General features: G+C 46.0%; 1 protein-coding gene across 4 annotated transcripts; it reads right to left on the reverse strand.

Annotated features, from left to right (window-relative positions):
• Positions 1–117: 117 nt before the first annotated feature.
• Positions 118–27522, reverse strand: SLX4 (SLX4 structure-specific endonuclease subunit). Of its 4 annotated transcripts, none has more exons than XM_042864484.1 (16): positions 27455–27522; positions 23862–23964; positions 21526–22174; positions 20619–20882; positions 19699–19873; positions 17817–18032; positions 16846–17060; positions 15437–15750; positions 13702–13984; positions 12310–12398; positions 9134–9280; positions 7470–7639; positions 4278–6706; positions 2761–2863; positions 2078–2557; positions 118–1454 (listed from the first exon to the last, which is right to left on the reverse strand). In XM_042864484.1, exons 3-16 carry the CDS (start codon positions 21893–21895, stop codon positions 1118–1120), a joined length of 5592 nt encoding a protein of 1863 aa, XP_042720418.1. In that variant the 5' UTR covers positions 21896–22174; positions 23862–23964; positions 27455–27522; the 3' UTR covers positions 118–1117. The 4 variants fall into 4 exon arrangements, with proteins under 4 accessions (XP_042720418.1, XP_042720419.1, XP_042720421.1 ...); XM_042864485.1 differs by having other exon boundaries at positions 12310–12392; positions 21526–22267; XM_042864487.1 differs by having other exon boundaries at positions 4302–6706; positions 21526–22267.
• Positions 27523–27748: the final 226 nt, after the last annotated feature.

Below are 27748 nucleotides of genomic sequence, written 5' to 3' on the forward strand. Positions count from 1 at the left end.
AGGTTTTGATCAGCACAGGCACAGAGTGCACAGCTCCTCCTGCTCTCAACCAGACCCAGTGTTTCTGCTTAGAACCATCCCTAAAGTCCCTCAGAAGACATTACTTATAGCTTAGCATTATTTCCTTCCAAATTGTTTATTGTATAGAAATCAAATAAAACCAAGGCAGTGCTGTATCAAATAATAAAATAAAAAAGTATGTTCCAAATACATAAATACATTCAGAAATCAAGCTTTTTCTTTTTAATTGTTGTGTCTATTTTGGTGAGTGAGACTCTGCAGACTCAGACCTGCCAGAACAGAGAAAAATCCAAAGGTGTGGTAGAAGTTAATAAATAAGATGACTATTTAGTGTCCAAGACTTCCCCAAGAGTCCCAGACAGTTTCCAACCAAATATTGGTCCAGTTTGGAAATGACAAGACAGATCCACAAAGAAGCTTTAGATCAGGGTGTGAGAATTGCTTGAGAGATCCATTGGTCACTGTAACACTGTCTTTTTAAAAATGTCACATAGTCAAGCTACAATGACACGGTGAAACAGTACTCAGAAAATGGAGCTGTAATGTCTTTAGCACCAATCTCAGCAAAGTGAATGCACACAACTGAACGTTCAAACTTCAATGGCTTCTACGTGACATCTGGTGATGCAGCCACCACAAACAGAGCACAAAAACACCTGCACTGTTTTGCAGCCACTTATGAAACACACATGGGTTATTCCACTCAATATTGGAACAAAAAGGGTTCAGGCCAAGGCCAGGGCAAGGACCGTGGCAAGTACCACTGGAGGAAGCAGCCATCTCAGAAGCACCAACAAGAAGAGAAGCTGGGGATCTAAAACTACTAAAATGGAAAGACAAGAGAATGCACAGGATGAAAGTCAGGGAACATAAAAAGGCTCCTGAAAGAGGATTTTGTGCAGCTCAGAGGAAAGCTGAGAGCAGGAGCTCGGTTCAGATCCGTTTTCCAGCGTGTCATCTGGACAGCAGGCCACAAGGAGGAGCAGTGCACCCACCGATCACACCAGCTCCACCAGGAGCAGCCTGGCACAGGGTTTCCACCTTAGGAGGAAGGCCTCCATGAAGGAAATTTTCAGGATAGAGGAGTGGGATCCATTCAGTATCGTTTCCTCTTTTTTTTGCTCCCCTTTCTCTTCTGTTCCTTCTCTTTCCGGGCTCCAGCTGTGGTAAAGGTGATGCACTGAGCATCTAAGAAGTCCAGCAGCTTTGCCTTGGAAATCTTAATGCCATTCAGTTTCAATTCTGCGTGCAGGTCAGCCAGCTCAATAGGCTCATAGAAGAGAATCCTGTCGTACAGGGCTGGGTTTGAGCGGATGTAGCACCTCACTGCCTCCAGTTTTTCTTCTTCCCGAGCTGCTGCCTGGGATGCTGGAAGTTCTTCTTCCTCCTCTTCAGATGCAAATGCATAGGCCTCCAATTCCTTCACATAAGAACTAAAAAGAAGGCCAAGTGTACCCGAAATCAAAGAAAGAACGAGCCACGAGGACCAGAACGAGAGCTCCCTACATAGCTGGTGGCCAGCCCTTGTGACTACCATCTGTAGGATCATAGATTGATACCAGTACACATGCTGAGTGAAAAACAAGGCACACGTTCTACAAACTTTCCCATTCCAGCCATGACAGCTCCAGTCCTGCTCGCTGAGGCCTGGAACTGGCTGGCATTCCTTGCTTCTGACCCACAGCACCTACTGCTGTTGTACCACGGCCTTCTCTGCTAAGTACTGCTGTGCTCTCCTTTCCCTATGCCAGATGCAGCTCTCAGCCAATGCTCGTTGCTGTGACAAGCAGTGACTGGGCATGCCAGACGTGGGCCTTGCCCACATGTGGCCTCAGCCACAAGCTTTTGTGCTCTGGGAATAGAATAGCTCACTGGGATTTAGAGCAAACAGCCCAAAGTTCATTTATTTTACACGATGGTGTTGACCTCCAGATGACAAACCCAAGGAAGCAGCAGGGCTCCTGTAGGCCACGGAGACGCTCACCTCTTAGCCATGCTTCTAGCTCATCTCTGTCTTGCATCTTTGACTACTCTGTTCAGTATTTTACTCCCTTACCTCTGTGAACTGAAGGAGACGTCGCTTCCATCCCCCGAAGAAACTGCAGACTTCTGAGATGCAGAGAGCATTGGTTCCTCACCATCAGCTCCCAGAGACCATCCTTCTGGAGATGCAGCTGACCTGTTCTGCTCTCTGTTTCCTTCTGGATGATGTATCATTTCATTTCTCTGCTTGGGTGCTGCACAGCCTTTTTTAGAGGGTCCGACAAGGTCATCCTCTCTCCTTCCTACAGGGAGCACTGAAGAACCTGTTGCAACCTGCTTCCTTTTGCTCACAGCCTTCGAGGCTTTGGGACTCTTTCCACCTGTAGTCTGAGCTGCCTTTGACTGCCTACAGCGTTTGGCAGGGGACTTCTGGGGAGGCTGGGAGGAGGGGACTTCATCCTCAAAGTCAGAGTCCCCATCCCGGTGAGTATACTGGAATATCTCTTTCAGTTTCAACACCATCTGGCGTTTTGGGAGAGCACGAACTCCAAATCTGAAAGGAAAAAGTAAGAGCTTAGGCTAAGATAATGCTGCACCTTCCACTGCCACACCTCAGGAAGGTGCTCATGCGAGGAACTCCAGTGGTGAGCTGGAAGAGCTTCACCAAGGTTTCTCTTTCATCCCAGTTGCTTCCTTTCACACTACTTGCTCACAAGTTTGTGCTGCAAGAGATGTACTCACGGAGGTAACGCTAACCTTTTCAACTCCTCCTTCAGCTGTGGTGTCTCCATCATGGAGTAAGATGGCATTGGTGTCACTGGAGTGCTGGGAGAATTGTTGTTCTCTTGACATGCAGGTTCTGCAGCACAATGAAATCACCACGATCAGACTTAGCACTTAAAATAGCTGTTATTTCTCATTCTTAGTGGCAGATATTCTAATTTTATATAATAATTAAGCAGCAGTACAAACTCTTTTACTTACTACTCACCTTCATACTGGATGGAACAGCTGACACTTCTTTTGCTTTTTAGAGAGGGACACTTGCTTTTTGTTGAATTGAAAATGGAAAATGGTTCACATCAAGATGTAAGTCAGGTCTGATTACAAAGGCCATTCAGGGCTCTGTTAGAACAGGCAGCTCTCGCAAGGCAGTGAAAAAAGTGTTTAGTGAATTCCATGAAGCAGTTCTTTTCCATGAAGGAAATTTCATGGGAGACCTGATGAAGAAGAAACTGAGCAAGTCAAGCTCCTGGGGTCCTGAGTTAGATACTGATTTGATGAATCAGTAGATTTGCTGACATTGTGAAGAGCAGCCAGTTTTGCAGGTCATGCTGTCAGCACTGGTTAAACTACTCACTTAGTACAGAGCAATATTTTAATTAGGCACTGTGAGATCATTTACTGGTGTTAGATGGAAGGAACCATGCAAGTGCAACACATGTAAAATACTAATATTTCTAAGTTCTTGGGACCAGAAAGGTTATGTTAGCATTCTGTGCACCGTCAGGCTTTCAAGAAGGCTGAACTCCTGTGGATCCCAGGGCAAAGCAGGCGCAAAGATGGAAAGACTGTGGCTCTCAGTCTTACGTGTGCCATGCTGACTTCTTGCTGTGCCGTGCACTCAGGTATCTGCCAGCACTCAAAGATCTATTACAAGGCCCCAGAAACAGCAAATAGAAGGCAATGGAAGTCAAGATAATCATGCATCAGCAGAGTTTTGCAGAAAAGCATGCACGAAGCAAATCCACGGGCTGGGATCAGTGCTCAGCCCAGCTACCTTCAATACAAGGAAACCCACTGCACCTGTGCTAGAGAGCTGCACCTTGTTGCTTACCAGATGTCCTGATGTAAGCACAAGCATCGCTTCCTGAATGCATGAAAAGCAGAAGACTGTACAGAAACCCAGTACTACAGTGAATACACATCCATCAGCACGCAAACTGAAGACTGTTTGTTTTGATTTGGTTATGGTTGGTTGGTTTATTTCCTTTCTTTTTTCCTCCAGGTACCCGTAGGTTCTGCAGTGACCACTGACATCATCAAAGAACCAGCAAGAATGACACACAAGCAGGTGTGCTCCAGCAACCTCACACTTAGATATGTGCTCCCCAGCTATAGAAGATGACTGTACATCTCTGCGTCTGGCCCTGACAATACTATCAGGCAGCCAAAATCCCTACCAGCATATCAAGTGAACAAGAGGTGGAATGACTTTAAATGAAAACAATTTAACCTACTGCAGTGAAACTAGTATCAATGCAAGCTCTCACCAGGAGTCTTTATAGGATCTGCACCTGCTGCTGCTGATACCCTCTGTGACAGAGGAAGCACCTCTGGAAATTCATCTTCCTCCTCTTCTCCATCCCACTCATCCCAGAGTTTGGAGTTCAGGTAACTTGCTCTGCTGCCCCGTGGTGTACATGCCTCAATGGGACTCTTTTCAAGACGGAGCAAAGTTGTTCTTCTGCCAACAGGAGCTCCTTGAAGAGGAGTACTGCCCTTAATTTCCCATGCTTGGTCTGGGCTCTCCCACTGCTCACGCACAAGGTCAGTTTGGGGGCTGCTGGCAGCGCTGGTGTTTGCATGGCCATTCTGTCTGGAGTCCTGGCTGTTAGCTCTGACTGGTGACAGATACTTACTGTGCCAGCAGTCATCAGCAGGAATTGCAGGCTCATCAGCAAGCAAGACACTACTGCTCAAAGACACTATACTTATTTCCTTCTCCCCCTCACTGTCCTGTATCTCAACCACGCTGACGTTTGATTTATCTTCCATTGACTTCCCATGGCATGGAGGCACAGATTTGGACAAAAATGAGGTATTATCACATTTGCTTTGTGAGCTGGTGTGAGCAAGGGCGAGAACTGGATCCACTGAAGAAAGTGGTGCAGATTTCTCAAAAACTGACCCTGCTTCTGGGCTGCTGGAAGGATTTCTTTCACTGACACAGTTCTCCACAGGCAAATGTTTGTCTGACAATGCTGCTTGATGAACTTCTCTTACACTTCTGTCCATTTCACGGTTACTACTATCAGCTGTTAGGCTTTTTGTGCTGACTTTAGATTCTGGACTCCTGGAAGAGTTACTACTTGTGACGTGGGTCTGTGTTGAGGAACTTCTGCTTTTGGTCAGAACTGGTGTGTCAGGCACCAGCCAGGAGCTGTCAGTACCTGAAGACACTTCATGACTGAGCATTTTCTCTGGGCTCAGGTTTGGGCTCTGCTCACCCTCTGTACAAGGATCTGCGTGGCTGCTGGGAGGCAACTCAGTGGACATCTTCACATCATTACTTACGTGAGCCTTATCTGTAACGAGGTGTGAGATCTGCAGTGATCTCTGCTCTGTTTCAGCGACTGATGTGTTGTGTTCAGGTTTTGGTATTTCAGGACCACGTCCTCTATTTGCACATTTCAGTTGCTCAGGGCTTTCCACTTTCTTCTGAACAGAGCCTGACTCTGGTGACTTCTTGTCTTCTAACTCCATTTCATCATCAGAAGATAAAACAATGACATCACCCTTCTTGCTCCCCTGAGCTGCAGGATCCTGAGTTCTGATAACTGGTGCTGACAACACTGGGACATGCTTGTTTAAATCAGTGTTGGGAAGCTCTGGTGGAGATGCAGTCTCCAGTTCATTGGCCTTCTGAAAAAGAATTTCATGAGGTGGGAATGATTTTTTTGTTTGTTTTGGTGTTGACATCTGTTCTCTCACAAGCTTTCTGTCTGATTTTGGAGACGGAGGTGAAGATCCAACAGCAGGAAAAAGACGCACAAAAGCTTTGGAAGGAGGACTCCTGTAAGAACCATTTTTACATGGAGAAAAGTCTTTCTGTGTTTTGCTGTGCAGATGAAAATCATTGACATCAACGTGTTTTTCACCAAGAGCTTCTTCTGATACCTTACTAACTTCTTTTGTTGGGGAAGGCTCACAGTAATCTCCCTGAGTTGCAGAAAATAAGTGTTCGTAACTCTCATTGATATTAGTATCAATGGCAAAGCTAAGGAACTCTTTTTCACAGTGATCTTCCCCTTTTACACCGTGTGAGGCCTGAGATGACCTGGAGTCCTTTCCGCCTTCGCATCTCCTTACAGTTTCTCCTTCATCAGTGGTGGCACCACGGGATGCTGCATCCCTCTTTTGAGCTTCTCTGTGGTGAGGCACAGAAGTGATCTGTGTAGCATTCACGCTTCTGCATCTATTTATATCCTGCATTCTCTCTTTTTCTGCAGATAAGTCACATGTAGATGTTTCCACATCACTGTTATCCCTCAAATCCTTGAAGTTACTGCTTACTGAAGAAGATACAGATCTCTTCACCTCTTCCTCCTCAGTTTGCTGGTTCATCTCTTGGGCTGCCTCAGTATCACTGCACACGCTGCAGTCAGTTCCTTCACTCGGTGTTGTTTTACCTTGAATCATCCTTCTCTGAGTTGCAGCAAACTCATAGATTTCTTCCAGCTCCTGTTCACCCACCGCATTGTCATCCTCCTTCTGGCATTCCTGGTTGAGGTCAGCTACTTCTTCCTCATCTTCACCCACCCACACAGAGTTCAAGAGGTCTTGGAAGTTCTCTGCTCTGTCCTCACAATCTTTGTCATCCGTCACAGAGATCAGATCACATTCTGAATCCACTCCAGAAGACATCTGACTCTCTCCAGTGTTATTTTCACAGTTTGCCATCAGCTCCCTCACACCAAACCTGCAAGGATGTAATAGTAATGTTAATACCTCCCCCTTTCAGTATTTCCCTGCCTGGTCACTCCTGCGAGCCCTGTGAAGGATCTGCATGAGGATGTTGATTTCCTAACATATAAAAGCTCCAGTGCGCTCCCGACACCCAGAATTCCTTTTTCCAGGTGTCACATGAAAGCATCAGGTTCAGTCTTGCTTTTTTTTAAAAACAAACAAACAAACAAACCTTCTAAAAGCATGACTAAAACCCCTTTGACAACTGCACTGGTGAAATCCCCACAGCATGGCAGACAAGGCACCCCTGTGCACACACACAGGCAAGACCCAGCCATCAGTGTCTCAGCTGCTCCTATTCCAGATTCTTTACTCAGTGCACATCCAGGTTCATAATTGAGAGCATAGCTGACAAAATACATTAGTGCTCTGTGCACCTCACACACTCTGAAGTGTTCAGTTTGCACATGCATAGAGTGTAATGCTTTAAGAATCACACATGCTACGCATGCTTCTCATCACTGACATCAGCTGTCAATACAGAGCCTGAGACAAAACTCTTGGCAAAGGTGTGACAGACATATACTGAAAAAGGAAATCTCACAAAGACTCAACCTGAAGAGAGACTTGTGGGAAACATGAGGGCAGTAATGCTATAGAGGACTATGGAACTTTTAGCCACTAAACCTACAACAGAAAAGCCCAGGTTGTGGGGTCTGCGTAGGGTCTGTGGGCTGAGAGCAAGAAGGGATCCCAAACAAACTCATGATACAAACCTGGCAGCCAGAGCCCCCACCTGGGGCACCACCTCAGCAGGGATGTCAGCATCAGCAGCATACAGGTACCGCAGGAAAGCACGGGCTGCCTCTCCTGTCACATCACTCAGCAGCACACGGCGCATCTGCGCGTTGCCATCCTCCTCCACTAAGAACCCTTCACTGTGAACCTGAGGGAAGAGAAAAACAAGTAAAGCCCTCCTGGGGTAAGAGGAAAACAAAAAAAAGTTGCTAGCAAAGGAGTATCGATGCTAATATTCATATTTGTGTCAGCTCATTTCTTCCATTCACCAAAGGCTTGGCCTAGGACCAGGACCCGATCCTGACGTGACCAGTTATGAAGAGCTTCATACAGAACAAATTCTTTCCTGCCTGACTCTACAGCTGTTAGATTGGATAAAGTTTGACCACTCGTTGTTTTAGCTAAACATGCAAAATATGGTTTGAGTTCTCCATTCTGCCTCAGAATCCAGTTACTGCCCAGAGCACAGCTTCCAGAGTTATCTACACCTCCCTCACAGGAAAGCTTCCTCTGTACTTTTTATTAAAGAGAATTAGCTGTTTTGAATTTACCTACTCTTGATAATTGGACAAATCTCTAGTTCTCCTGGTGTCCTGCAGGAAAAGAGACACCAAATAAACCCTGTGTCACTGAACTGAATCACTACCTGTGTGGGTCCAATCTGATTTCAGGTTTTGCTGAGAACATTTCTCCAGTTTAGTAAGGCTTCACTTCCTTTGCAGTCCAATCATGTAATGTGCTACCTGAAACTCTCCTCAAAGTCAGGGGGCATTATGAGCTCCAAAGTCAACTCTGATTAATTACTTTCTCACTCTTACCAGAATGCTTCAACAAATAAGAGCATCTGCACAGAAAATAAATGTGAAACACTGCAGACATGGACCTGGTGGAAACCAACCCTCTGCAGGAATAAAATACACAGAGCGCGGGTCAGTCTCACCACTGTGCTCATGCAAATGATTCCTGCCCATGAAAACAGCTGATGGGAACAGTGAAGCCAAATAGAGTTGCAGGGAAATAAGAAAGTCTGGCTAATGCACTGCTGTTTTGTTTGGTTTTTTTAAATCTTTTGATTTGTGGACCCAGGCACATTTGATAGTGGCTGTGAAGATCCCTTAATAAATTTCACATTAAGGCTGAAAACTGGGGAACTAATCAACCCAAAATGTTTCCAAAGACACAGGAACCATGCACTATCCCTGCAAGAAGCCCAGTTCAGTGCAGCTACTTCCAAAGCAACTGTGACAATGACAGAACCCCTGTGCAGGTTATTTTCAAGTACTGCCCAGAATTTCTTTAACCCATAATCAACCTTCCCAGTCTGGGTGAAAGGCAGGAGATACTAAGATGGAGTCTGCACTGGTATTAATGTAACACCCAAAAGCACAGGGCACCTTGGAAGTTTTCTGCATTGCTCGTGGGCAGAATGTAAGTAAGGATCCTTGCCTCCTTATAATTTCTCCAGATAACATACTATGTTCTTCCATTACTTTGTCAGGATTCTGCCTTCTGGGTGAATCTGCCTGCATGTCCGCAGGCACCTGCCATTAGGACCTGCAGCACCGACTGTAGGTGTGGGCTTTGCTGAAGAAGAATAGGAGTACTTACAGCACAGGAGTACTTACTTATCAGCAGTACTTACAGTCTGAATGGCCTGCGGACACCGTGCATACAGCACAAACATGTGGGCATAAAGGATTTCCCCAGAGTCCACCTGGAACTGGACATCACTTAAGTGGGGGTTGTTGACCATTGCACTGAAATCTGCAGCCAGCGACCTCAGGGAGGACTAGAGCACAGAATGAACACAAAGACAAGTCATATCACAGCTGTCACACACCTCCCTGACACGAGAATTACCCAGTCTGTCAGCACTGCTGTATTGTGGGCCCCATTTTGGATGTGCTGTCATTGCCTTCCGCAGATAAGCAGCAACATTAGGTGAAACAAGCAGACAAGCCTGTAAAACATTTCTGGATTTGTTTTTCTCCTCCTCCTTTCTACTTCTTCACAGCCTGGCAATGGTGAACAAATGGCAGCTGTGGTGTATTCTCCTTGCTCTGCCTTGCATTACAGCACACTATCACCATCAGATTTTTGCCAAACCATTTCCTGATGTGGTTTAGCCACTGCCTCCTGTTGGCCTCTTGATCTGCTGCCTTCCACCTCATTTTAGGAAACTGTAGTTTTCACTTTGATGGACTGGAGCTCAGTTCATTGTAATTAGAGTAAGAGGAAAGAGGGTGACTCAGCGATGGGGCAGTGAACCTTTCTCCTCTCATTCACTGCCTGGCAGTGACAGCTCAGAAGAGCAGCTCTGCAGCAAGGGGCTCACATGCAATAAAACTAATGCAGTAATCTAGCTGAAAGGAATTTACATGCTTGTTACACAAACTCCTCCTGAAAACTCCACTCAAAAAAGCCCCCAAACAATAACATCAGAAACTCCTAGTTTCTATTACAGTTCCAGAACACCTTGCTGGAAGTTCGAGGAGGGCTTGTTGCCTGAGCTACCTGTGACTGCAAATGGCAATGGCAACGTGAGGCTTGGGGCATGCTGCCAAAGGCAGAAACAATATCAAGGGTTGATAGACACGGTTTCTGCTCTGGAGCTGCTCCCAGTACAAACTCACCCCAGGCAATTCCCTAAAGATTCAGACCCCTGGAGGCAAATGTTGTGCCTCTGGAGGCGCCCACTGCTTCAGAGAAGCAGGAGATAATCTCAGCTCACAGTTAAGAGAATGAGCAAGTGAAAACCAGTTCATACACAGCACACTAGTCATTGACCTTGTGCTTTTTAAGCCTACTGCAGAGTTGAAGAAATGCAAGTCTTACTCTAGAGAACATCTGCATGAGATGCACTTCCACCTGGAACAACACAGCTCTTTATTCTATTAGCAGATTTCCACACTAGACTGTGGAAATCCAACCTTTCTACTTGCTCCAGCACGTGTTTGCAGGCAGCCAGTAATAATGAGCAGTCAAACAGTGGCACACAGAAGAACACTTCTTCCAAGACTTTGTAGGTGGCCTACAAAGGCTGCATGTGTTTGGGAGTGGTGTGGACTGATCTCCAAGAGGAAGATAGGAAGCTCAGCCTGGAAATTAATCTCATGTTTCTTGCTTTCTTATTCTTGGCAGGTGGATACCTGCAAGACAGCCCCTCAAGAAGCCAGCAAACACAGATCCTGATGCTGTGCTCCAGGCAGCCAGCCCAGGACAGCCTTCCTGCTGATGTTAAAATTACAAATCAAGAATGGGGAAATTAAATAAGACTAAAAGCCTCCTGGCTGCACCATTCTCTGTGCAAAGTAAACAGGTTGGTGTAAAAACAGCTCCAGCAGGTACATGATCTTGTAAGAGAAATCACCAAGACACTCTCCTACAGAAGCCAACCAGACTGGATTCTACAGATGTCACAGGGCTTTTAAGCACGGGGCAGGGAGATGTGTCACTAATGCAGTGGATCTATTAGCTCTACGTGCTTACCACTGTTGTGTTCACGAAGCACAAATCTCTCTCACTGTCAACTGAACTCTTCATTTGTTTGGGAATCATGGAATTAAACTCGATCTGGACAGTCAATCATCACATTAGTGCTGGTAACTGAGTTCCAGCCACAGGATCAGAACGGTCCTTGCACTGCTAAAGGCATTTGTTCTAATGCTCAGAGGCTTATGAAACAGCACGTTTTATTTGCTATGGATTTTTTTACACCTTCAAAGAACATCTAGACTTCCTATAACAAGTAATTGGGATGCTCAAATTTATTTGATTCCTGCCTCAAAGATTTGTCTTCTTTTAGAAATTTCTGAATTCTACATGCTCAACACAAAATTGTCTTCTCAAGGCACCAAAATTCACGTGGCACCAATTCCTATTACTTTTCATGGCACAATTAGTTATTAGCAAACCAAAGACGGTAAGTTTCATGAGATGATCCTGGAGATGAGTTAGGGCTTGTTTTTAAAACAAACTTTAATTGAAGAAAACTGACTGTACCTCTACAGGAGAAAGGAGAGGGACATCCAGGCTAAATGTGATCTACAGAACACTGCTGTCTTCATAAGAAATTGTGACTTTCTGGCCTGTGGCTTTCACCACAGAGAGCGCACTGGTTGTTCACCTAGTTCCTCTGATACATGTTCTTACAACTGAGGATTTTCTTCTGCTGCTAATGTGAGCATCTAAGAAGCACTCATCATGGACTGCATGTTATCCCATCTATCAGGCTTCTATGTCTAATAATTCAGCCTAAGTCAGCCCTTGCAATGATTCTCTCCCACTGGTAAGCGTGATGTGGAGAGGAAGGTGACAGAAAAGGAACAACTCCATTCAGAACCACAGAGTCACTGGTATGTGAGCCTGGATGAAGCAGCAGGCAACCCTCTCTCTCCCAGGCTCCAGCTAACATGCTCTGATAAAGCTTGGGAATTGAAGCAGAGTACCACCAATAGCAGTACAGCTACAGCCCTGCTTCCAAATTCTTTTCATGCTTCAACATAATGGTTTAGCCTGATTCTCTTTATATAAACAATGCAGATATTGGCTTTATGTTACCTGTCATTTTAAATCATCTTTCTCGTTAGGTGGGACAAGACAAATTCACAGGTCTGCCTATAGGTGTCAAAGAAAGACCATGTGCATTGATCTCACCTGTGCCATCATCATCCCTGAGACTGAACCTTCAGTACCTCTGTTTCCATAGAAAGGAACAGGAAATATTCCACATTTCTACAAATTGCACAAATTCTATAGTTTCCTTTTTACAGCAGTAAGCAAACACAAAATAAGGGTGGGGAAAAGGTTTTTCCTTACTTTCTTACAGCTGCGCGTCAGGAATCTCTTCTCTTCAAGTGAAGGGACAAAACCAGTACATGGAATATCACTGGAACTCAGTTCTTTTCCTCAAAGAAGAAAAAGTGGATCACAAATCATGAACACCTTCCTACTGAGACAGAGTAATGTAAGATCTCCTAAGAGAATCTTTGCCACAGCAGCTCCCCAGGACAACTGCTACAGTGAGCCTGGCTGGGCTGGCACCCAGCTTGTCCCCCAGGCCTTTCTCAGAGGGGTATGGCTCTGTGCTGCAACAGGCTGTGGGTATGTGAGCACCATTCAGCCACAAGCAGCACCAATCTGCTACAGATCTGTGCGTGAGGTTTTCACCTAAACAGAGGAATTGCTGAGCACAGCACGCTTCTCCACTTCACATCTGTTTTCCTCCAGTGGGAAAAAAAACAAGGCACAGAGTGGGATGGGACAAACCCCAGCAGACAGGGAGAGTGCATCTTGAATCTGCATTTCAACCTAGACAAAATGCTTGTGGGCCCCAGAGCTCAGAGGCAGAGGAGTTTTGCACAGCCTGATCCATGTGCTGTGCACAGACCAGGATGAAGAGCAACAGAAGGAATTGATGCCTTCAGAAATGGGTTCAGTTGCATTACTGTATGCACAATTTACATTTATGTACAGAAATGATTTCCCTCACCCAGGAACCTGTATCTTCATTGAAAACCCAGCACAAGTTTTACAGGACCAGCAATTATTTGCTGCAGCTTAGTTGGAGAAATGAGGAATATTACACCCAAGAGAAAACGCAGGCAGACAGGTGGTCTCATCAACCACGTTCTGTCTCACAAGTGACCAGGAGACACACAGTACACCCTGCTAAAAGCCCAGGCCATTTTAAGGGGTGACATTAAAAAGTGCAGCTGTGCACTGTGTGCAACTATGAGTGGCAGGTTAGAGCAGATGTTGTGCTTTTTCACCTGTGCAGGTACAGATAAACTTCAGGTCTGTGTACCAATGGACCAACCACTGCTCTTGCATCTCTTGTTTCCAGAACAAGAAGACAGCACACATAACAGAAAGTGTCCAAATAGTGAGAATGAACATATTGGCCCTGTCACTGGATATGCCTGGGCTCTGTGCTGGCAGAAAAGCCTCTGATAACCTTATAGGAATTTTAAAATAAAATGTAGTATTTGCTGCTGGGAGTTCTCAATGAAGGGACTTACGACTCATTTTAGAAACGTCTGCCGATTGTAACTAAAGCTTACTGCAGGGAAATGTTCACCCACAACATCACCTCCTGGATCATCAGCCGCCTGTGGATGCTGTCATGGCTCTCCTGACACGGTACAACCAAAGTCTGGCTGTGTAGCTGCAGCAATTAGGGACAGGGCTCAAGAAACTGCCAGAACTCACCTGCCTGCTCTGCTGCACGAGTATGGCCAACATCAAGGTTCCACTGAGTAAGGGTAAGTCCTTCCCCGGCCAATTCAACTAGATCCTGCAGGTTCTGAATATCCTTCTGGCTGTGAGACAAAATCTGCCCATCTCCTTCAGGGCCTGACTTGAATTCATCACAGGTTTGGTCTCTAATCTCTCTGCAAGTAGACTCATGAGAACCAAAGTCAGGCTGAATTTGCTGAGATACTTTTGGCTGATCAGATCCTGCTGATGGCAGAGCATCCTCTGGTTTATGATTCTGATCAAAAGAAGGGAAAAAGACACCAATAAGTTAGGTGCAGTGTGTATTTTTAGAGCTCAGAATACAGTTTCAGAACATCTAGTAAAGAATTACAGAGCATACCTCGGGCTTCCAAGGCAGAAACTGTAATTTTATGAAGGACACTCTAGAGGAAAGATAGCTATAAAGGGAAAAAGGGAAAAGGGAACTACAGGAGAAAATACAGGAAAAGTGGTTTCACAAGGTGCACGTCTGTGCAGGCAACTGGCAAGGAAGAAGAAAGGATGGTGGAAATGTTCCCAATTCAACATCCAAATATTTCATTATTGCTGAAGTGTTTGGCAAAAGCTGCAGCTGAAGCTGCCCAGGTGCTTCTGTTCTGAGATCTAAAGATATTTTTGCAGTCACAAGTAACCATGCCAAACTTTCACCTCTGAGCTGATATTTTCCAGGATTGATTTCTGCTTCCCACTGAAAACAGTTTTGTTCATTTCTAAGTAGAAATGGCTTAGCCATTTCTGAGAACGGAAGGAATGAGACGGGCAAACACGGCCCTGATTTTAAAGGTCTCCCTCCTTCTTAAACTCCTCTGGTGCTTTTCGTTTGAGAGGTCGAAAATCCACAAAGAATGGAGTCCCTCTATTACAGCCCTAACAGCAAAAAAACAGTGAAAAACACTGCAATTTGACAAGGGAAAAAGTTATTTTAAGAAGTACCTATATACACACAGTAGCTTTGGAAAAGAAGCACCAAACAATCCTTCAAGTAAGGCACAAGGGAAGGAAGAGAAGTAATATATTTCATCTTAGTGAGCAAGTCTGTAGTAAGATGAGAGATTAAAAGACTTTTGTCCCTTCTGAAGGCATGTTTTATAAAAATACAGAGCACTGAAAGAGGCAGGAGATCTGGATGAAAAACAGAATGAAACAGTGGAACTGAAAACAAGATCAAAGCTCATGTGCCAAGAGTCAGTGGGTTGCACAGGGAAAGCCTGAAGTGCAAATGCTTCACTTTACAATTCTGGGCACTCTCACCTTCTCTGTGAAAGGCAAAAATAGCAGTCTTCAGCTTAAACTTTTCACCTAATTCTTTGCTGCCTGAGCACAACACAGAGTCATGTTCCAAGTTGGAGGGGACCCACAAGGATCACAGAGTCCAATCCCTGGCTCCACACAGGATCACCCAAATCCAAACCCTGTGTCTCGGAGAGGTGTCCAAACGCTCCATGAGCTACAGCAGTTTGGGTCAAAACGCAGGGTAATACAAACCTTGGTTTCTCTCCAAAAGTAAGGATTGAAAGTTCAAAATCACAAAATCCAGCTGCACAACCAGGGGACAACAGCAAAGGAGAACTGAGTATGCAAAGGCAGGGGGTCACATTTAAATATCAAGTGATGCAACAGGAAAAAGTTGCAGGCTGAGGGACCTAGGACACATACAAACCACAGCGTGGACGAAAGAGCGTCCTACCTGCACAGGCTTCCAAGGTTCAATCGGAGGGGTTAACCCAGCAGCATAGAATGATTCAGGGTCACAGGGTCCTGTCAGAGCACTGAAATTCCACAAAAAGCAGTCCCTGTTTTTGGGCAATGGCAAGAGCCAGGCTGCTTTCCCAGATTCAACCTCCAAAATCCTGCTGGTGGGAAGCTGAGGAGTGGGAGGGAATTCCACCTCTTGTGCAAGCAGCACAGCCAGCCTCTCTTCTATCCTTCTGCGCACCTTCGCTGGATCCTGCAGCAGTAATGGAGGAGGGGTAGATGGGCCTCTTCTACGTCGCCTTTTTTCTTACAGAAGAAAAGAAAGAAGAACCCAAATAAACAAGCAGCTGAGCACATAGGGCAGAGGAGCTCACACGCTAGCTCCTTCAAGCGTTGCAGTCAGTGACAACCAAAACGTAGCTGCAAGCTGAACGCAGCCCTCAGCATTTCTGCAAGGAGTCCAAAGCCTCACATCACCCCTATTGGAGAAATGAACTCCAAAAAAATGGCCTCATGCTTGCACAGCTCTGCTCTATGCTTAAAGATGCCACATCTCTACAAAATCTGACCATTACAGCTGATATTCCTGCAGTGCACCTCCCAGGCCCACAGCATGGTGCCTATATAAACAGGTTTCGATAGATCCCAGAGCTGCACTAAAAAGAGAGGGAAAGAAAACAACCAAGCAAATCTATGAAGGACTCTTTTAGTGCATATGTGTGTGTCATGGTCACTGATAGTATCAAATCACAGCCCACACAACCACAGCACAGCTGCTGTTTGGCAATCCTGTGTTTTACTACCTGTCTCTTACTAATGCCCAGCCCCTAATCCAACTGGCAGGAGGAGATCTGAGGTCACTAAGAGTGAAGTTCTCTATGCAGCACTCAGGACTCTCCACTGACCAGCTGTCTTCCTTTCTAAACCCTTGTTGTATGCTGAAATAGCAAAGCACAGGCTCAACAGCATGTAAGACACATAATGTCTGCTCTAGGAAGAAAACACAGAGAGAAACTGCATCAATCAAGGCTGCAGTAGGATGAATATGAGAAAAATCTACTGCATGAGAAACAACGTTATCTGTGAGTTATTTCTTTTTACTTCCACAGCTTACAAAAATACAATAGCTCATCTTAAGAATATTCTACAGATTCAAAACAATCAGTGAAAAAAAAAAGAGAAGCACGAGATTCATAAGAGATTTCTCTAAAACCAACAGACATGACGCAGTCCTTCTTGGTTGTGTGTGGATTCTACACACTGCTGAAGCTCTTACAGATCAAATAAAATATGAACAGGGCTGTCATCCCTCCTGTATCCAACAGGAAAGTGAAAAGCAGGCTGAGTTACATCATTCCTCCCATAACACAGTCTTTGACATTAATTCACTGTAATACATACCTGATCCTGGCTTCCATCTGATTGGCAAAGCAGCCACTGGTTTCACATTTGTAACTGATTTTACTTGTTCCTGCTTTTCTTGCTCCAACAGAGAGCGTGACATCGCCATAGCAACCAGCAAATCTTCATCCTTAGTCTCCATTTTTGCCCTCTTCTGCTTGTTCTTCGAGTCCTCTTTGGAGGAGACTTTTCGCTTTGACCTGCTTGGTTGATTGCTGAAATGGAAGAATGCAGCAGGAAGCTCAATTTAGCATGACTGAGTCAGAGACAAGAAATGCCAAGCACTTCAGAGAAGCTGCTCTACTTCATCAGAGTGATCCCCATCTCTGGGATAATGAGAAACTATCTGGAGTGCCTTCTTTCCCAGCAGAGATTAGATTCCTTATTACCTACAGAACCTTGAGAAAACCCTACTTTGAGAAGGTAAGCATGAGACCACAACAGTGACTGAAGTTTCGTGTGTTTTTTAAACACCTGTGATCTCTATCCTGAACACTTTAAAATATGTATGAAAAGGCAACAATTAAAGTTGAAGCAGGATGAAAACAAACTCGCAAAAAGAAGAGAAAAAAAAAGCACTTCCAGTCTGCTGTGCAGCAGCACCCTCTTTGGACTTGGGCCCACATGAGCCTGCCTTGCTTCTACAGTTCTTTCCAAAGACTGCAAGGTCAATGTCTCTCAGGACAAAGGAACACTTTGCATCTCACTGCTTTTCAACTAAGACAGGGCAGGTTTAGGTTAGATATTAGCAGGAAGTTTTTCATTCAGAGGGTGGTGAGGCACTGGCACAGGTTGCCCAAGGAGGCTGTGGATGCCCCATCCCTGCAGGCATTCAAGGCCAGGCTGGATGTGGCTCTGGGCAGCCTGGGCTGCTGGTTGGTGACCCTGCACACAGCAGGGGGTTGGCGCTGGATGAGCATTGTGCTCCTTTGCAACCCAGGGCATTCTAGGATTCTATTTTCACCACATACCTGGGAAATTGAAGAGGTGCCTCACCAAGCGTGGACACCTGCATCTGCACTGCCTGAAGAAGCATCTGAGGAGGAACATCCATCTCAACAGCACAGCGTTTCAAGTGACTGACTCGGCTTTGGGGGGTTTGGAATTGCTTCCCACAGATGGGACATTCAGGGACTGCTGGTTTGCTGGAGGATGACGTCTGTGCTTCTTCCATCTCATCCAGACACCTGTGAGACAACAGCAAAGCTTTACAACTATCCACACCACTATTTAAGCCCTGCTGAAGACAAGGAAGTACAACCATCTCACAGCTTTAACAGCCAAGGAAACATCCCCTAACAAAATGATGTGCCTGCTGCTGTGATGGCTGTGATGTAACAGAGAGCTGAACGTCACAGCCTCAGAGGCACATTAACAATATGCTGCTCAGGAGCAAGTGCAAGCAATCAACTTCTTCTAAAACTGTACTGTGTGTCCGTCATCTAATCCCTCTTTCTGCATCCGTTCTAACATTCCAGCTAATTTATAAACCACCATTAAAAGTGGAATCACTCTACCAGAGAGGCAGTAAGTCCTCCTCACCCAAAATGTGGCTATTTCTTGTCACTGATCACTTCTGCAGGCATGACCTCATACAGTGCTGAGAAAGCAAGCCACCTTCAAGGCAGACATCTCTCTTGACAATGGCAGCTTTTTTTGCCACAGAAAAGCAGAGTGGTTGAAATGAATGCTGCACTCTAGAGTACTGGACAATTAACTGCTAATAATTTCTGGTATGTGGAAGACTGTGGAAAAGTTACAGGTTCTTTTTCCCTCCTCTCCAAAGAGATACGCAGTACCTGTTTGTGTTACAAAGCATGCTATAAAAATCACCCCCTGATTAGGACATAAAGTACAGAACCTGCAGACAAGGGGCTGTATAACAGACCACTCTTGATGTCCTAGGACTGGTGATTACCAGTTTGCCAAGACATCCATCCATCTGCAGCTTTACGTCTTATGATGAAGACTGCCATCAAAAAATCCGCAGCCAATAACCTTGTAATCTCATTGTATGATCACGTTTAACAGCTCAGAAAGACAATTCTCAAAGCTATTCCTGACACTGGCACTGCTTTAGAGCATCTGCATTCCCAACAAGTATCTGAAGACAGAAACAGCAGCAGCACCTCCAAAAATGCAGCTGTAGACAGTGCAAGTGAATGTGAGCTGCTCAAAAACAAGCTGTAGAACTGGGCAGATCAAATCACTCTTCAGCCTTTTAAAGTGCTGACATTAAGAAAACACAATTGTTCAAGTGTGCTGTTTCTGATACCTCCTCAACAGGCTGCTAATCTACAAGAAGCCATCTGCACATCATGTATTAACACTATTTGATATTTACAAGTAAGGAAACTGCTCAATTAAGGGCACTGGTTTCAGCTTAGTTGCTCACCATTCTGATAAGGCCTTCTCTTCTCCTCTCCACTCTCAATGACAAATGCTGTAATGCAACTTTCCCTCTTTCTGAATACTTTTCCCTCAGCAAACAACTCAGGTGTGCACTGACATGTTAAATGACCTTATGAAAACCATTTTTAGCAAAATAGAGCAAAATATCACTTTGTGGACTGAGATTGGCAGGCCTGCAATAACAGCTCCTCATTACTTCTGCTAGCCACTTCACAATCACAGCCCCTCCAAGGCACTACTGATAAAAGCAGCATTTGCCTTAACACGTTTCTGCAGAAGCCCTGCAGGGCAAGACAATCAGCTTCTGCTTTGAGATCAAAGCAACTTGCTAATTCAAGCCATAAAGGTCAGTGTCACCTCTCAGATTACCATGTTCTGTAATGGCTAAGCTGACTGAACAGGGAGAAGATGCAGAAAGCACTCATCCTGCTGGTCCCTCACCTGTTAACATGCTGCTCTCGTCGCGTTGAGTTCATAGCTGAGAGATCCTTCTGGCAGATCTGACAGAAGAACAAACCTGCATCCTCCAGGCTTTCCAGGGAATCCTTCTGTGTTTCCTGCTGAAGGGCCAAAGCCAGAGCACCGTCATGCTGCATGCACTGAAGATCACAGAGATCTGGCAAAAGAAAGGAAACATGATAAGCTAAGACACAGAATGAAGAACCCTGTATGAAAGGCGGGGAGTTATTACACTTGTCATTACTAAACCAGACACACAGAAGTCAGCTCTACAATCTTCCTCCTGTACCTTCACATCTTTTTTCTCACAAGGTAACGTACAAAACGCACTCTTTCAATAACACAGAACTACACTACTCTGGGAGCAGCAGGTGGCATTCATAGCACATCACACTGCCAAGGCAGGTAAGCTTTGGGGTCTTATACATAACCACACAGATTTCGTATTAATGCAGAAAGAGGGCCTTGATATAAAATAAATAAACAAAGAAACGAGTGAAAGCAGAGCAAAATTTCTGTGAATTCAGTTCACCTGCACAGAACATACTAGCTCTGAAGAGCTCTTGGTGGGCTACCAATGATGGGGTCATTCTGTGAGTCATATTCACCTCTCGAGGGAAGATCCCGTCAGAACTTCAACCTGCTTCCAAGAAATCAACTAGCCCTCCAGAATCTAACATGAGATTAATTCAGGCTCAGGAAGGAGCTGGGAGAAAGGAATGGACAGTCCTTTAACGACTGAGAAAGCAAGTTTTCTAAGAGATCTGGAGCGCTGCATGTGCAATGAGCCACTGGGCTAGCTGGGAACAAAGCCCAGGAATCTGGGCTCCTTCTCAGGCAACCATTCTAACCAACCCACAGCACTCTTTCTGCACGTACAAAAGCAAGGAGGACAAACTTACCATTCTCTGCTGAGTTCTGCTCTTGGCTTTCACCAGCAAAATCTCCGCTGGTTAAGGACTTTGGCAAGCTACAATCTGTGCTGTGTTTTAGCTGATCAGGTGCCACCCTCTTGAACTGCTGCATTCTCTCCACTACCAGCTCTGCCACCCGCACCTTGGAGCCTGTGAGAGGTGGAACCTTTGAGATGGGTGAGGAACAGATCCCTGGCTGTGTCGCAGGATGGAAAGATAACGTTGTTTGGGAGCAACCACTCCGACTATTTACTGGAAGGGGAAAGAAACAGCACAGTTTTACCAGTCAGTCTTAAACACATCCCTGAACTGCCCAGAGAGCTGATGGGAAGCCAGGCTAAGCCAGGCTCAGCTTTGCAACACTTATTCTTAGACAGAGAACTGAACTATGTGTTCATGTTCAATGTATTATGTGACTCTGTGATTGATAACCACAGTAACAGTATCAAGCTTTCCTGCTGCAATGCAGTTCATATACCTCTCCATACCCTTCAGAGAGGAATATTAAGGAAAACCTTGTCTGAAGGTCATTAGGGTCATTAGTGAGAAGAACAGGTAACACAGCCCTAAAGCCCCGTTCTTCCCAATGCACAATGTCCTGATGGCTCCTGATGTTCTTTGCTCTGACCTCCACAGGCGCTTTTCTAAATTCTGACACTGTGAAAATCACTGAATCATGACTTCCTAATAGATTCCTTTGTGATAACACCACATCTGAGAAAAGATGAAGCATTTTACATCATCTATACAGAGCACACTGTTGGGTTAAATGCCTAGATAAGCCTACGTAACTAAGTGCAGATGGAAACTCCTTCAACAGTGCTGCTATTCGTCTTCTCCAGGTGAAGAGCTCCACCCTTATCGGTTAGTGTATTTTCTGTTTTGGTTGACTCACCTGTCAGAGTCCCCTGGCTACAGTCACTGGCTGTGGAACTCAGCTGGCTGGCAGGGAAAGGGCTTCTGCTTCCATCCCCTTCTGAAGTGTCACCACTACTGCAGGCCACAGTGTCACTGTCTGCTTTGTGCCCCAGTGTTTGTATCCTAGGACCCAAATCCTGAAGCAAGCTTTTTTGCTTTGCAGATGGAAAGAGGTGATGGTTTTGGCTCTTAGCAGCAGCTTTGCCTCTTCTTACTCTGCTTTTTGCTGCAGTATTCTTTGATCTTTTCTGAGCCCTCTTTGCTGCCTCAGTATCCCCAGATTTTTTCTTCCCTTTACCCAAAAGATTTGCCCACAACTCTTTAAAATCACTGTCCTGTTCATCCATTGGCCTGCAGGTTCCAGTAACGCTGCTTCCTAATGACACTGTGTGGACTGAAGGACAGCAGAAGACAGCAGAATCAGCTCAGGTGTGCATCCTACATGACCTTTTCCATCCCCTCAGGGAGCTCCGACATCCAGAATTCACTGAGGTCAAAGCAGTGGGCATTTCCTCATCGTTCCCACGGTTCTTTCTTCCACACTTAATTCGCAGCCATATTCTCTCTTCACAGACCCCACTTGCCTTCACATATACTGCACTGACAATCTGCCTCTTCAGATGTCTCTAGAACATAAAGTAAACACTGCAGTTTGTGCAGAGCACGCACAGGTTCTTGTTGGTATGGTACAGGGCTTCAGAAAGACACCTAGGAAAGCCCTGAAACAAAGAAATACACAAGGGGGTTACGTGGGGTGTCATATACACACGCAGGATGTGAAAGGGCAGGGGAGAACCAGATTTGTCCAAAATAATAATAGGACAAGCATGTACTGATTCAAACCACTACAGCTATACTACAGCCAACACGAGCCACATGAGGAGAGAAGAGGAAAGCTTTGAAAGCACGCATCTGATACTGGGTGAGCTTCTGCCCAGGGGCTTCTTCTTAAAAATAAATTCATACTTACACTTGTGACAGTGCACCTTTAACAGGGAGAGCCTCACTTCTTTCTGAGAAGTAAATAAAGGGAATTTCTTGCATTTCAAGAGGGTTTCGAGGACAAGTCTTAGAAAAACTCCATCTGGCACGTTCATCTTTTCTGGCCCCCATGCCCTGCTCACGTTCAGCTCCAGCTCCCCTGCTAACACTCAACTCCTCCAGTGAGTACGCACTAAACTACAGCACTAACCATGTCACACAAACTGCTGTCAAACACACAAGGTAAACAGACTAAACAAATGATATTGCAGGGTTTCTTCATCTTTTTCAGCTACAGTAAAATAGCTATACTAGCTATGAATTACTTGGAAGAGCACTAGCTGTAATATCCAGATGGAAATGTCATTAATCCCCAGGCAACATTAAAACTAGATCTCTATTCTTAGACATTTTGATTGTCCTCTTCTTCCCAGTCCTAAGCTCACTACAGTTCTGGCTATTTTACCAGTGGTTTTATACTGCTCCCCAAACCTAATTCTTTCTAACAGAGTGTTTCACTTGGAATGGCAGCAACTGTAGCTCAGTTTCTCCAGCAAAGCTCTGGGCACCGAAAGACTCAAAGAGGAGGAAAAACACAGGCAAGATTGTTTTCTCAAATGGTTTGGCTGCAGACAGGCAAGGCTGAGGAATGCTGGTTACACACTTTCATGGGTCAGCCTTTCCTATAAGCAATTACAGATGTTAATGGATTTATTTATTTTAGACATAGCCTCCTGAACGAGCAGAGGATTTTGCTGTGAATCTTGGAGTCATTTCCTGTCAGAGAGAAACTGAAGTTTTATGTAGCCAGTTCATAAATTTCATTTTCCTGGACAGAATCTTGGTGCAGTTATTGCTGTAAATTAACCTTTTTCTTCTAAGTAGCAGACAGTGTGTGCAGAAAAATAGAATCTCACATCCTCCACGGCCTTAAATACTTCTCACAGACACACTTGTACTGTCAGCTTATTTACGGCCAGTGCCTGACAGTACATTTTGAAACAGATCTGCACTTTTGTGTTTGCAATCAATGTTCAGTGCCCCATGAAGACCATGTCAAACACAGAAACAATGCAAAACTAACGAACAATTTACGTCTTACTCTTCCCTTTCCAGACCTGCATGCCCAGGCTCCTGCTCTGCATCTCAGTGTTTCCGATGCTGCTACTGTCGGTGTGACCTGACAGCCAGTTTTGGCACGAGTTCGTAGAGCTGGAAAAGTAATGGCTTTGAAAATAATTGCTCTCAGTATAGCTTTCAATTCACTTTGGAAGGATTTAGGACTCTACAAATCACAGAAGCTGGTCAAATAAAATAAATGCTGGCACTTACCTATCTACTTAGATGCCAAATCTTCAGCCCAGTTGTGCCCGTCACGTAAATGAGGGTCATCAGATCAGAACAAAGCAAGATCAATAAGAATGGAAGATGGAACCTGACAAACGAAAGGAGAAGGTGAGATTTAGTGTACACTGCACTGATTGCTCTTCTTGATCACAGTTCCAGGGTGCGAGAGGAGGGAGAAGGAAATGACACGTTCCAATGGTGCTGTGTTTTGACACTGGCATTGACCTGTGTAAGTAAGGAGGAGACCTGCACACGTCGCTCAGGTCTGCTCAGCCCAGCACCACTGCCCCAGTGCCACGTGCTGAGAGCCCAGCAGGCAGAACGGGTCGGATAGGATGGACAGAGCCCTGAGCAACTGCTCACAGCCACGGGTGGGCGAGCAGAAGCTTGGACCAGAGACCTCCTGAGGTCACCTCCAGCCCGAGTTATCCTACGATCCTTCAAACAGCCTGTCATAGCCTTTCCCATTTGGGACTCATTTTGTTTCCTAGAAACTTTCTTGAAAACCAGAATGGCAACATTTCATTCTTAAAACATCCCCCAGTGTTCCGTGTCATCATCGTCCATCCACACAGCACGCTCAGCCTTTCTGATCCTGCAGTTTTTATGGCCACAGGCATCTGCTGAACGAGCTCCCAGAGAAAGCAACACTCTTACATCAGGTCTCTTTCCCTTCTTACTTCATTGACTGTCTGTTGATGAGACAAGCAGCACAGAAGCTCCAAATCTACTCTCTTTAGACCACTTAATACTTTATTAAGTAATACATATCACATCTTCCAGACTCTGTTCTCTAAAACAGGAGTCCTTCTATTGTCTCATTTCCCAGGAGAATCCCTCCTGGTCCCTCCCCATCCCCATCAGTATTCCCTGAACCTTCACAAAGGATTTCTATGTAAACTGTATTAATTTGCTCTTTCTTTCATGGTTTGCTGACGAATTCAAACCATCCTACTGAGACAAAAACATACAATGATGGACATCCCCAAAGAACTCCACAATCATTTCAACCACTTCGATAAGGACACTTTAAACACTGACATGTTTGCAATTACTTAGTTCAGCCTCAGAATCCTTCTAGGAAAAAAACAGGCAATATATCTGTTACCCTCCCACCTTCCAGAGCAGCTTCTCTCACCAACTGAAAGCAATTCTAGCAGCAACCCAACCACCTGACACCACCTCTCCTGAACTTTCAGATCTGCACCACCTGGGCCTGTCTGCTCACTGCTTTTCAACTGCCCACTTGGTCCAGAATGAGTTCTCCTGCCTTTTTGGTCCCCAAGAATACGTCACGATGGCTGGGAGCAGAGCAATGCCAGGTGTGCCTCAACACCACTTGTCCCTTCTCCCCTTCTGCCCCAAAGCACTACACATCATCCCCAAGGGCTGACCCCACAATTGTTTACTAACAGAAGGCCCCACACTACGCCAAAAGGAAAGTGCCATGCTACGTTGTGAGCAATTTCTTGGTCTTCCTAACAAATATAAGAGCAATCACTCTTGTAGGGATTACTCAGCACTAGGAAGTAAGGCAAAGACCAATCCAAGCGATCTTCATTTTTCTGTGACAGCACAAATTGCAGCATCCTGCAGCAGCTCCTCTCCCCACGAAAGCAGCAGCCTGCCAGGCTCAGCATTCCTACCTGCAGCGTGGGACCCCCATAGCAGGAAACACGGGGCATGTGCTGCAGGATGGGTGGCACCTGTCTGAGCAGGAGCACCTGCTCCCACTTCCTCCAGCAGCAAGATCAACATAGGAGCGGTCCTGGGCCTGTAAGGCAGGCCTTGATTTAAAGGGAAGACAAAGAACAGGAGGACTAAAGCAACCGTTATCTATCTCCACAGTCTTCAGAAGCAAGTTAATTGCCATGGTGTATGGATCTAGGGTGCTAATTACAGTGCTGGCAAGACACTGGGATTCATCCTGTTAAGTTGGCACTGGAAGTTTTGTTGCCCCATCCCCTTTTTTTGAAAGCTGCAGCCTGAAGATGTGGAGGTTGGTAGTGAAACTCTGGGTCGTGCCAGTCCAAACACTGCAAAGGGAAAGAATTTCTGTAGTGTTTGCTCTGGAAGCCACACCAGAAAGATAATCCCTAGGGATTTTTCCAGACCAAATCTTATAATAAAAAAATCTTCCCATAGGTTCCCAACGCTTCCCATTCCTGATGGAGAACAGCACGGCGTGTCCGCAGCATAATTTCTGGAATTTCCATAGATTTCTTTAAAGATTCTTCGCTGGACTCTGTGCTAAGCAGCACCTTCATCACACACACTGCTCCACAAAGTCACAGTGCCAGAACTGCACAGGGCAGGTTCTCTTTGTCTGTGGAAGCACAGTTCCATTATTACTGAGGACAGCAAGGAGGAGAAAACAACCGAGTGCAGAACAGGCATTCAGAGTCAGGTACCAAGCCCCAGCCCTGGCCCCTGACTGCTTTCCTGTGCCAGAAAAGGGTAACAAAACCAGATGTGGAAGCATGGGAAATGACAAATTATTGCAAGCCTATATAAGCAAGAAAATGATAGCTAGGAACAGGTTGTAACAAGCAACCTTAGCACTGGCCAGTGTCCACGTCTGCCTGCCACCACCCCTTACATTACTTTATATCCCATCAGGGTCCTGTGCTCACACTTCTCAAGTCTCTGCCTCCCCCTGCTAGTGCCTGCTACATATGGTAAAGCACTTCAGACCCAATAAAAACTCCATTACACGTTAATTTAAGTCGCTACTTACATGACAAAATGTCCCTCTACATTTTGGACGCTGTAGAAACCAACCCGAGTTTATAAAAGCCTTCGCCAAGAACAGATTTTTATTTTATACCTCCTAAGGAAGGATAAAGGGGAAGTAACGTAAAAATAAAGAGTAACGGTTGCTCAGGTGCAAATGCCCTCTGCTTGTATGCAAACACAGCGGCACGCCAATCAGCGGCACACGCAGCTGGGGCTCCAGAAACGGGTACTTGATAGGACTGAAATCAACAGGAAAGTTACTGATTTAAACAGAACCCAAACCAAAGGACTCGACAGCAACATACCACAGAGGTTCCAGTAAAGGGAACAGTACTGAGTAAGCAGTAAAATTACATAAAATACACATTCTGCTTAGAAAAGGGCTTTCAAGAAGAGTCCTTGCTGTGCATCAAAACAAGGAATTAAAAAAAAAAAAAAAAGGGTATTTCTATTGGCAGGGTCGGAGCTTTTGGAAGCAGAAGTCACGGCTCCTCACACTGCTAACTGGGAGTCCTCAGAGGGACGGCTGGGGGGTGAACGCCCTTCCTTCCAACACGGGACCGTTAAAAGAGGAGCCGATGACTCGGAACCGACAGCCGCAGCTCCGCACATCCCGCTCGGATCTGTTCCCGCCGCCCGGCCGGGTGACGTCAGCCCCCGCATCGCAGTCACCACACAGGCCGACACCGCCCCCTCCCCGCCGGCAGGTGGCGCCGCGCCGACGGTGGCGCCTCAATGACGTCATGACGTCGCGCCGTCCGCCCGCCCGCCGCCACCGCTGAAGCGCGGTTCGCTCGGCCCTGCCCGCACGGCCCGCCGCCCTTGCCCGGCCCGCCGCTGACCTCCTCGCCGCGGCACGGCGAGCTCCCGCCGCTCCTCGCGCCCCACCGCCACGGCGGGCAGCACCGCCGCCCAACCGCAGCGCATGCGCGGGGCGCCAACCGTCGCCCTTACTCCGCGCCGGGCGCGGTGCGCATGAGCGCGGCGCATGTCAGGATGTCGCTGGCGGTGCTGCGCATGCGCAAATGAGTAAAAATCCCGCACTGCGCGCATGCGCGTGGCCTTCCCGCCACTGGTTGCTGCGGTGTCGAGCGGCCCTCTGCCCCCCACAAACAGCCCTCCTGAGGCGAATTGGG

The sequence above is a fragment of the Lagopus leucura genome, unplaced genomic scaffold, assembly GCF_019238085.1.
Source record: "Lagopus leucura isolate 7727_CA_CO unplaced genomic scaffold, USGS_WTPT01 Super-Scaffold_760, whole genome shotgun sequence".
NCBI lineage: Eukaryota > Metazoa > Chordata > Aves > Galliformes > Phasianidae > Lagopus > Lagopus leucura.